The sequence below is a fragment of the Aquarana catesbeiana genome, linkage group LG09 (genome assembly GCF_042186555.1).
Source record: "Aquarana catesbeiana isolate 2022-GZ linkage group LG09, ASM4218655v1, whole genome shotgun sequence".
Classification (NCBI taxonomy): Eukaryota; Metazoa; Chordata; class Amphibia; order Anura; family Ranidae; genus Aquarana; species Aquarana catesbeiana.
In genome coordinates, this window is record NC_133332.1 from 29,721,301 (window position 1) to 29,731,531 (window position 10,231).

At 43.0% G+C, this 10,231-nt stretch overlaps 1 protein-coding gene across 1 annotated transcript; it reads left to right on the forward strand.

Moving 5' to 3' along the window:
• The first annotated feature begins 1,770 nt into the window (after positions 1–1,770).
• On the forward strand, positions 1,771–2,697 carry LOC141107143 (olfactory receptor 1L6-like). Its single transcript, XM_073597892.1, has one exon. It carries the CDS (start codon positions 1,771–1,773, stop codon positions 2,695–2,697), a length of 927 nt encoding a protein of 308 aa, XP_073453993.1.
• The last annotated feature ends 7,534 nt before the right edge of the window (positions 2,698–10,231 follow it).

Consider the following 10,231-nt stretch of genomic DNA (forward strand, 5'->3'; position numbering starts at 1 on the left):
TCTTGCTGCATTTGAACTCTCATGCATGGACTCCCCACTATAGAGAGTAGATTAATCGCCCATTTCTCTCTATTTGAGCTGACAGAGGGCACATGAACATTTGTATACAATATTTCTGTGCAATAAAAGGTGCTACCAATGCTACCAAGCGAGAGAGCACTCTAGTGACCCACATATTTTCGGCTACAACACAGATGGTTCCAATAGCATGGAAGATGGCGATTCTCAGCTTTGATGAAGTGAAAACTCAAGGGCATGGTACGCTGGTGGATGAAAAACTGATGGTGATACTAAATTAAATGAAACGCTTGATAAATTCTTGCGTACTTGGCAACCCTGGCTAGATAATTTCGCATTTACACAATCGCTTGCGTGTTTCCTAGAATTGTAACCTAATGCGGTGTGTTAATATACCCGTAGTGAGCCTCCCTTTGCCCCAATTCCTCCTTCCCCCCTTCTGCTCTCATACCCTACTCTTCCACTTTCTTATATCTCTTTTTCTACTCTCTTAGAACTGTTTTCTTGTCTATGTACAGTATACTAGCGTTATCTATGTTTGGTCTTATGGATGAATGTATTGATGCACATGTGTTTTTTCTTGCTCCTTGGTTCCCCAGTTGAGGGGCCTTTTTGGAAAATGAGTGCATGTCACAATTTCAGGCATCGCTTCACTAGTTGATTCTCTAACATCTCAATGTTGCCCCGATCAGTCATTCCTCATTTCCGCACAACTGCTTAATGATTAATATTTGCGGTGAGAATCTCCCTTTGAATTTGCTCTTTGTTTTTATGCCACCTTTTCCATGACAACTAATACACTCTCCAGTTGTTCTCTTTGTATATGTTATCACGTAGTATCTTTGTGTTATGTAAATGTCCATTTTATTTTTGCTCCCATTAAAATCTAAGTTAAAGATTTCCTATTACCCTTTTCTTTTTGAGCCAACTCCCCATTATAATCTGTACCGGAGACAATGGACACCAAGAGGAGACACAAGCGGCAAAAAAAAAATGTACATGGGTTGTAAATTCTTCTCCACACTATCCATAAACAAAAATAAATTGTTTTGGCTTCACATACTTTATCTCGTATTAGGTCTTATTGCTGGAATTGGTTTTCATCATTTTTAGTATATTTAAAGCCCAATTCTGGCCAAACCCAAACTCCATGGAATCCATTTTTCATTATGTTTAGAATCATTCCCAGTATATACAGTTTTGTTAAGCAATTACTTTTTTTGTGAATCTGTCAAAGTGTCTTATCTGAAGATCCTGCTAAGAGCAGCACTTCCTGTTTCAGAATCACATCTCTAACCCATTGCCTCACAATTGGCAGAAGCCTTGTCTTCCTGCCTCATTTCGCTGTCGGTTTGGTTTCAGGTAGGCATGTACCAATTGAAAGAGAAGACATTGCAGGCTGACAAGAAGGCTGCTTAACAAAAACTGCTCTCACTGGCCAAATCTCCAGGTAAGAAACTATAACAAATTTAAAAAAAAATACACAGTGAAGCATGATATTAAGCATACTGAAATCTAGATTAGAGGTTTACACACATTTTAATGATTATTTTAACTTTCTTTACAGCCCTCACTACTTAATAAATATTCATGTAACATTTTCTTCAGTTTCTCCAATCTCAATTTGCATAATCAGGGTACCATTTGTTGTACCCCATAGCATATCATTTTTGAAACAAGGTATCAATTTCCACAGATGTACTTCACCGTGTGATCTCCTTTTCATCACATTCACAACTGACCAAAATAAACATGATGCCTCCTGAAAATAAGACTTTTGCTGACTTTGTCCTGGTGGGATTTTCTGATGCACCTGATCTTTTCCTTCCTCTCTTTTCTTTCCTCTTGGGTGCATATATCATTTGCATTGCTGGAAACACTTTTTTTTTCACACTTATTACATCACAGCCCCAGCTTCAGACACCCATGTACGTTTTGATGGGAAACCTTGCTGTTGTGGATATATTTTTTACCTCCATTATCATCCCCAGGGCCCTGTATGGCCTCCTGTCTGGGGACACCCACATCTCCATTCATGGCTGCTTCACCCAGCTCTTTTTGTTTCTGGCAGTGGGTAACATGGACAGTTTTTTGTTGGCCATCATGGCCTTAGATCGATATTGTGCAGTTTGCTTCCCCCTGCGTTATCTGATAATTATGAACAAGAGGACTTGTATCAGTCTGTTGTCTAGCTCCTGGATCATTGTGTGCCTACACTCTACTTTGCACACTGTGCGGACGTCTTCTCAGCAGAACTGTAGTTGGCTAATCCACCACTTTTTCTGTGATCTTCCTGTATTAGTGATGTTATCCTGTTCAGGGGCCTCAGATGCTGTTCAGAAGGTTATCTTCATTGAAAGTTCAATTGTCATCTTTAGCCCAGTGCTCTTCATCTTCGTGTCCTACATACTCATCATCAAAGCAGTGTTGACTTTACAGTCATCCAGAGGAAGATGGAAGACTTTTTCCACTTGCTCATCTCACCTCACCATGGTCATTCTCTTCTACAGCACAGTCATATTTGTGTACTTTCGCCCAGGCACCCTTTACTCACCAACCTATGATCGGGTCATCAGTGTGGTGTACACCATCATTATACCAATGCTCAACCCCTTTATTTACAGCCTGAGAAATAAGAATGTAAAAACTGCTGTAAGAAAAATTTTAACATACCAATGAAAAATACCGCTTTGACCCGTACCTACAGTACATATAAGGCCTACAGATTAAAAACATTGCAGTGAAAAAGTATTTGCCCCCTTCCTGATTTTTTTACTTTTTTGCATATTTGTCACACTTAAATGACTCAGATCTTCAAAAAAATTGATATTACACAAAAATAACCTGAATAAATACAAAATGCATTTTTTTAAATGATAGTTTCATTTATTAAGGTAAAAAAGCTGTCCAAACCTGTCTGGCCATATGTGAAAAAGTAACTGCCCCTGAAACCTGAAAACTTTTTGTTTCGCCCTTGGCGGCAACAACTGCAATCAAACGTTTGCGATAACTGCAAACATCTTTGTGGAGGAATTTTTCCTCACTCTTCTTTGCAGAATGGTTTTAACTCAGCCACATTGGAGGGTTTTTCAGCATGAACGGCCTGTGTAAAGTCATGCCTCAGCATCTCAATCAGATTTAAAGTGTTACTAAACCCAGTAATATGAAAATAAATAATCTGCCCCCACAGTGCCCACAGCCTATAAATCTTCTTTTTACATTAAAATATTGCCACTAGGGATGAGCTGAGCACCCCCTGGTTCAGTTCGCACCAGAACATGTGAACACCGTTAAAGTCTATGGGACACGAACGTGAAAAATCAAGTGTTTATTTTAAAGGCTTCTATGCAAGTTATTGCCATAAAAAGTGTTTGGGGACCCGGGTACTGCCCCAGAGGACATGTAACAATGCAAAAAAAACGTTTTTAAGGAGAGTGATCTTAATAATGCTTAAAGTGATACAATAAAAATGAAATATTCCTTTAAATATCGTGCCTGGGGGGTCCCCTTAGTCTGCCTGTAAATTAGCACATCTTTCCCATGTTTATAACAGTACCGCAAAAAAATGATATTTCTAAAGGAAAAATCATCATTTAAAATTGCTGGCGGCTGTAATGTTTTTCCGGATCCCGGTAATATACATAAAAAATCATTGAAAAAAACAGTGTGGGTCCCCCCCCAGTCTATACCAGGCCCTTCAGACCTGGTATGGATATTAAGGGGAGCCCCGCACCAATTAAAAAATGGTGTGGGGGTCCCCCCCAAAATCAATACCAGACCTGCAGGCCGCAGAAAAAAGGGGGGGTGAGAGAGCCCCCCCCCGCTCCTGAACCGTACCAGGCCACATGCCCTCAACATGGGGAGGGTGCTTTGGGATCCCCCCTAAGCACCTTGTCCCCATGTTGATGGGGACAAGGGCCCTTATCCCCAAAACCCTTGCCCCATCAATGTACCCCATACCCATTTACATAGGGGAGGGCCCCCTTGTTAAATTGGGCTTCCAGATTCTGATAAGCCCCCCGCCCGCAGACCCCCACAACCACCAGTGAAGCCCTTGTCCCCATTAACATGGTTCAGGAGGGGGGGCGCTCTCGTCCTCCCCCCTTTTACTGCAGCCTGCCAGGTTGCATGCTCGAATAAGGGTCTGGTATGGATTTTGGTGGAGGGACCCCACTCCAATTTTTTTTTTCAATTTTGAAATGGTGTCTCCCTTAAAATCTATGCCAGACCCAAAGGGCCTGGTATGAATTTTAGGGGGGACCTCGTGCCATTTAAAAAAAAATTTTGGCGTGGAGTTCCTCTCAAAATCTATATCCGACCCAAGGGGCCTGGTATGGACTGGGGGGGGGGGGGGCATGCCGTTTTTTTTTTTTTCTTAATTCTGTCAGAGGGTTCCCCTTAACCACTTTAATACACTATATTATATATTGTACACTGCACTATATACCCTGCACTGTATTTTATATATTACACTGACTGCACTATATACTCTGAACTGCAGTATATATACTATACGGACTGCACTATATACTCTGAACTGCAGTATATATACTATACGGACTGCACTATATACTCTGCAGAAAAATTGGGCCTTAGGTGTTGGTGGTGCCAGAACACTGTAACCCCTCACAGTTACTCTTGTTGGGTGCAGGAACGGGCCCTGCTGTTAAATATTATTTCAAAAATTGCAATTACATGCCGCTGTTAAACAGGGGCAGAAAAATGTATCCTTTGGTTTTGGTGGTGCCAGAACACTGTAACCCCTCACAGATACTCTTGTTGGGCGCAGGAATGGGCCCTGCTGTTAAATATTATTTAAAAATTTTTAATTACATGCCCCTGTTAAACAGGGCAGAAAAATTGGGCCTTGGGTGTTGGTTGTGCCCTAAACCAAAAATATTGTTGGAAGCTAGCATCATCAAGATTCAGGAGGAATAGGATAGGCAGCATAGCAGTCTTCAAGGCACCCCAAAGTCTAATACAAACTCAAACAGATATACATACAAAATAGATGCAACCAGTGATTTTACAAAATTACAAGTGAAAAGAGACTAAGAATGAAAGACTAAAGCAGAGTCCCAAAATTTCAGTCCATAGATGAAAGTGAAACAAAAATCTGTGCTTTGTATAGATGATAAGCTGAAAAACGTGACACTCCTTCACATAGGATGCATCCAGCTCCACACCCAAGTGTGAGTAAGTAGCCTGCTTACCAGCTCTCCGTGACCACTAGAATAATGGTCTCACCAAGCACAGGGAAATAGGTCTCCCTAGGAACCCTAATAGTGTCAGGAAACTCCGCTTTACTGGTGAAACTCAGAAATATAAAAAAGAAATGCTCCCACAGTGCAGTACTTTAAAGTATCCAAATTTAATAAAATAAGTGGATTGCACTTACAAGATAAAAGCAGAATGTAGGCATCAAGGCAGTATATCATGTAATAAGAACAGCGGCGTCTCCACAGGCTTCGCTTCACTTCCTGGTCCACTTGTCTGTCAACCTCCTGAGAGGAAAAGCAAGAGGACGTCACAGTGGTAGGCCCCACTCTATGTGTTTCGTCACTAAGGGATGTTGTCTGGGGATTGGCCGGGTGACTGTGTCATCACGCATATCATTTATATAAGCCTGCGGCGCCATCTTAACTACTGGCCGCCGGATTGTATAGCATTAGATGCAAGGCGGCAGCGCCATTTTAACTATTGGCCACCCATTCAAACAATAAGAAAACAAGGATGTAAAAGAGTCGCATATACAAACAAAACAAAAAAACCCTGCCATCTAGTGGCAGAAATATAAAATACCCAAATAGAGAAATAATCTAACAGTTAGCAAACTTAGAAGGAAGCCAAAGACTGTATAGACACCCCATATATATATAAATAAATTGAATAATGCAAAAATTCACACAGAGCAATAATCTCAGTAATGATCTTAGTCAATACAAAAAGAATATAAATAAAAATAGAAATAAAAAATCTAAAAATTAATACTTAGGCATTATTTATGAAACAATTAATGTCCCAAACGACAATTCAAGCCGAAAGGCACATAATATTTCATGTCAAATATCCATCTAGTTTCTAGCCTAGAAATGGATCTAGCCATGTTCGTCCCCTTCCAATGAGGTAAAGCCTTATCTAAAGCCAAGAAGAGGGTACCTTTATGTTTCTTATCATGGTACTTTGCATAACGTCTAGATAGATTATGTTTTTTAAAACCACTCTTTGATCCATTACAAACCCTTCAGCAGCACTGAATGTGCATTCAGAAAGCACGCTGGATGCAGGACAGGCCAATAGCTTGATTGCATATTGAGCAAGCTCTGGCCAGTGGTTCATCCTCAAGACCCAGTATCCCAGTGGATGCTCTGTTGGAAAGGTCTCCAAGTCTGCTCTTGCCCTAGAAATTCCTGCACCATATAATGCAGGTGCTGGTGATGGTTGCGAACCTATCAGACCTTAGCGCTGAGGACTGAAAGGCATCGGTCAGCCAACCACCTTCTCCACCGCTCTTCCTCTGACCGAACAAAGCCTCAGAAACACGTTGCCCAGCACCAGGGAATGATAACCTCCCAGGGTTATCTAAATGTGTTACACAAACTTTTCTTCAAGGCCTCCTGAGGATGTTTCATCGTCTGCTACCTCTGCGAAGGCAGGATGAGTTCTGCAACTTTACCCTTGTGACGTGGATCAAGAAGGGTTGCCAGCCAGTAATGTTCCCTCTCCTCGATACCACAAATCCTAGGGTCCTTTGCAAGGATTTGCAGAATCAGGGAGGCCATGCAGCATAAGTTTGCAGAGGCATTCAATTCTGAGTCCTCTGGGTCACTAAGGTTCACATTATCAGTGACTACCTTCTCCCAGCCACTAACAACTCCTTGGGTTTCTGGGGACTGAAAACCATCCCTTGAAGACTGCCACATGTTATCCTCTACATCCATGCTGACACAATCCTCCTCCTCCTCTTGTCCTGTGTGTTTGGCAGCCCCGCAGGAATGCTATCTGGATAAACAGGGCCTTGAGAGGAAAGGAAGTCCTTCTCTTCCTCCCGCTGTTCTGCCTCAAGTGCCCTGTCCATGATTCCACGAAGCATGTGCTCCAGCAGGAAGACTAGAGAGACAGTGTCACTGATGCATGCATTGTCGCTGCTCACCATCCTTGTGGTCTCCTCAAATGATGACAAGACAGTGCTGCATCCTTGATCAGTAGCCACTTGCATGGCGAAAAGAAGCCAAGCTCCCCTGACCCTGTCCTGTGCCCTACTCACACAGGTACTCATTGATGGCCCTCTGCTGTGTGTGCAGCTGCTGCAGCATTGCCAACATTGAGTTCCACCTGGTGGGCATGTCACAAATGAGGCGGTTGGTGGGCATTGCCTTCCACTTGACGATAGAGAGCCGGAATGGCCTTATGTGAAAAAAAATGCTGTTTTGGAACCTGCCACTGTGGTACAGCACATTCCACAAACTCACGAAAGGGGGAAGATTCTACCAGCTGAAAAGGCAGCAGTTGCAGTGCTAGCAATTTGGCGAAGCTAGCATTTAGACGCTGAGCATGTGGATGGCTGGGACCGAATTTCGTTTTGCAGTTCAGCAACTGGGGTAGGGAAATTTGCCTGCTGAAATCAATTGGTGGTGCACTGCTAGCTGAATGGGTGCAAGTACTTGTGACACCTATTGCTATACCTTCATTCCTTTCAGTGCAGGTTTTTGAGAGGACTGCAGGTATAGTAGGGTTGGAGATCCCAGATGAGGAGAAAGGAGAAGTCCGCCTTTTTCTATGATCTGGGTCTTTCAAGTGCTGTTGCCAATGGACTGCATGGCAGGTGGTCATATGTCTGGTCAAGCATGTGGTGCCCAAGCGGCTGCTTTTCTGGCCACGCTTGATCCGCTTCAGACATAGGTTGCAAACAGCAATAGTGCGATCTGCTGCACACGTGTTGGAAAAGGCCCACACCAAGGAACTTTTCAAAATTAGCAGGGAGTTAGCAGCGCCCTGCACCTGCGGAGCTCTGTGATGCAATAGGGTGGCTGCCTTTAAGCTGCCCCCTGGATGACATCCTGCCTCATTGGAGTTGTGCCTCCTCCTCCTCACTTTCCTATATAAATATATATATATATATATACATACAGTGGGGACGGAAAGTATTCAGACCCCCTTAAATCTTTCACTCTTTGTTATATTGCAGCCATTTGCTAAAATCATTTAAGTTCATTTTTTTTGCCTCATTACACACAGTACCCCATATAGACAGAAAAACACTGAATTGTTGACATTTTTGCAGATTTATTAAAAAAGAAAAACTGAAATATCACATGGTCCTAAGTATTCAGACCCTTTGCTCAGTATTTAGTAGAAGCATCCTTTTGATCTAATACAGCCCTGAGTCTTTTTGGGAAAGATGCAACAAGTTTTTCACACCTGGATTTGGGGATCCTCTGCCATTCCTCCTTGCAGATCCTCTCCAGTTCTGTCAGGATGGATGGTAAACGTTGGTGGACAGCCATTTTTAGGTCTCTTCAGAGATGCTCAATTGGGTTTAAGTCAGGGCTCTGGCTGGGCTATTCAAGAACAGTCACAGAGTTGTTGTGAAGCCACTCCATTATTTTAGCTGTGTGCTTAGGGTCATTGTCTTGTTGGAAGGTAAACTTTCAGCCCAGTCTGAAGTCCTGAGCACTCTGGGGAAGGTTTTTGTCCAGGAAATCCCTGCACTTGGTCGCATTCATCTTTCCCTCAATTGCAACTAGTCGTCCTGTCCTTGCAGCTGAAAAACACCCCTACAGCATGATGCTGCCACCACCATGCTTCACTGTTGGGACTGTATTGGACAGGTGATGAGCAGTGCCTGGTTTTCTCCACACATACCGCTTAGAATTAAGGCCAAAAAGTTCTATCTTGGTCTCATCAGACCAGAAAATCTTATTTCTCACCATCTTGGAGTCCTTCAGGTGTTTTTTTAGCAAACTCCATGCCGGCTTTCATGTGTCTTGCACTGAGAAGAGGCTTCCATCAGGACACTCCGCCATAAAGCCCCAACTGGTGGAGGGCTGCAGTGATGGTTGACTTTTTCCAACTTTCTCCCATCTCCCGACTGCATCTCTGGAGCTCAGCCACAGTGATCTTTGGGTTCCTCTTTACCTCTCTCACCAAGGCTCTTCTCCCAGATAGCTCAGTTTGGCCGGACAGCCAGCTCTAGGAAGGGTTCTGGTTGTCCCAAACGTCTTCCATTTAAGGATTATGGAGGCCACTGTGCTCTTAGGAACCTTAAGTGCAGCAGAATTTTTTTGTAACCTTTTCCAGATCTGTGCCTTTCCACAATTCTGTCTCTGAGCTCTTCAGGCAGTTCCTTTGACCTCATGATTCTCATTTGCTCTGCCATGCACTGTGAGCTGTAAGGTCTTATATAGACAGGTGTGTGGCTTTCCTAATCAAGTCCAATCAGCAGCTGTCTTTTTGCTCAAATTGGTCGATCTTCAGAAGTTGTCAGGAGGCCAAATCTAATATGCCAGGCTGAAATTTACCAGATTACAATGAAGGGGGCTCAAACTTCCTGTGTACATGAAATCCAATCCAGAGGATGCTGCTAGACATTTGGAAGGTATTTTGAAGGTGGGCCGATCTAGTGTCTTCCAGTGGGAGCCAGGATAGCCTCCTTTTTGGAGGGTTTGGGCGACAAACATCAAAGACAGTTAGCTGGGTGTACAATCACCAAATCCTTTCATTCATGACCAACAGATCTCAAGAAGAATGAATATGCAATATTACGTATAAGAATTATACTGCAACAAGTTCATAGTGCTGGTGCCGTTAAAAGAACAAAACTGGATGTTTCTCCCCATTCTTTCTAGTACCCAAGGCTTCAGGAGCTTTCCCTACTGTCTGTGTTTGAAGAAATCGAATGGGTACATACACAACAAAAGGTTCAAGATCAAGTCTGTGCAAGCAGTCATAGCGATAGTTCAGCATGAGGACCAGGTAGAGTCAATTGACCTGCCGGGCGTATACTTCCATATACTAACCAGTGTGTAACACCAGAGACATCTGAGATTTGTAGTGACTGGCTATCACTTCCAGTTTAGGTGTCTGCCATTTTTAAAATTTGGCACGGCACCAAGAAACTTTTTGAACATAACTTAAAGGCAGTAGTGGCAGTAATTCGTCTGAAGGTAAGGCCCTGCCATTACTTGGACAATGCTTTGATTGCCACAGGTGT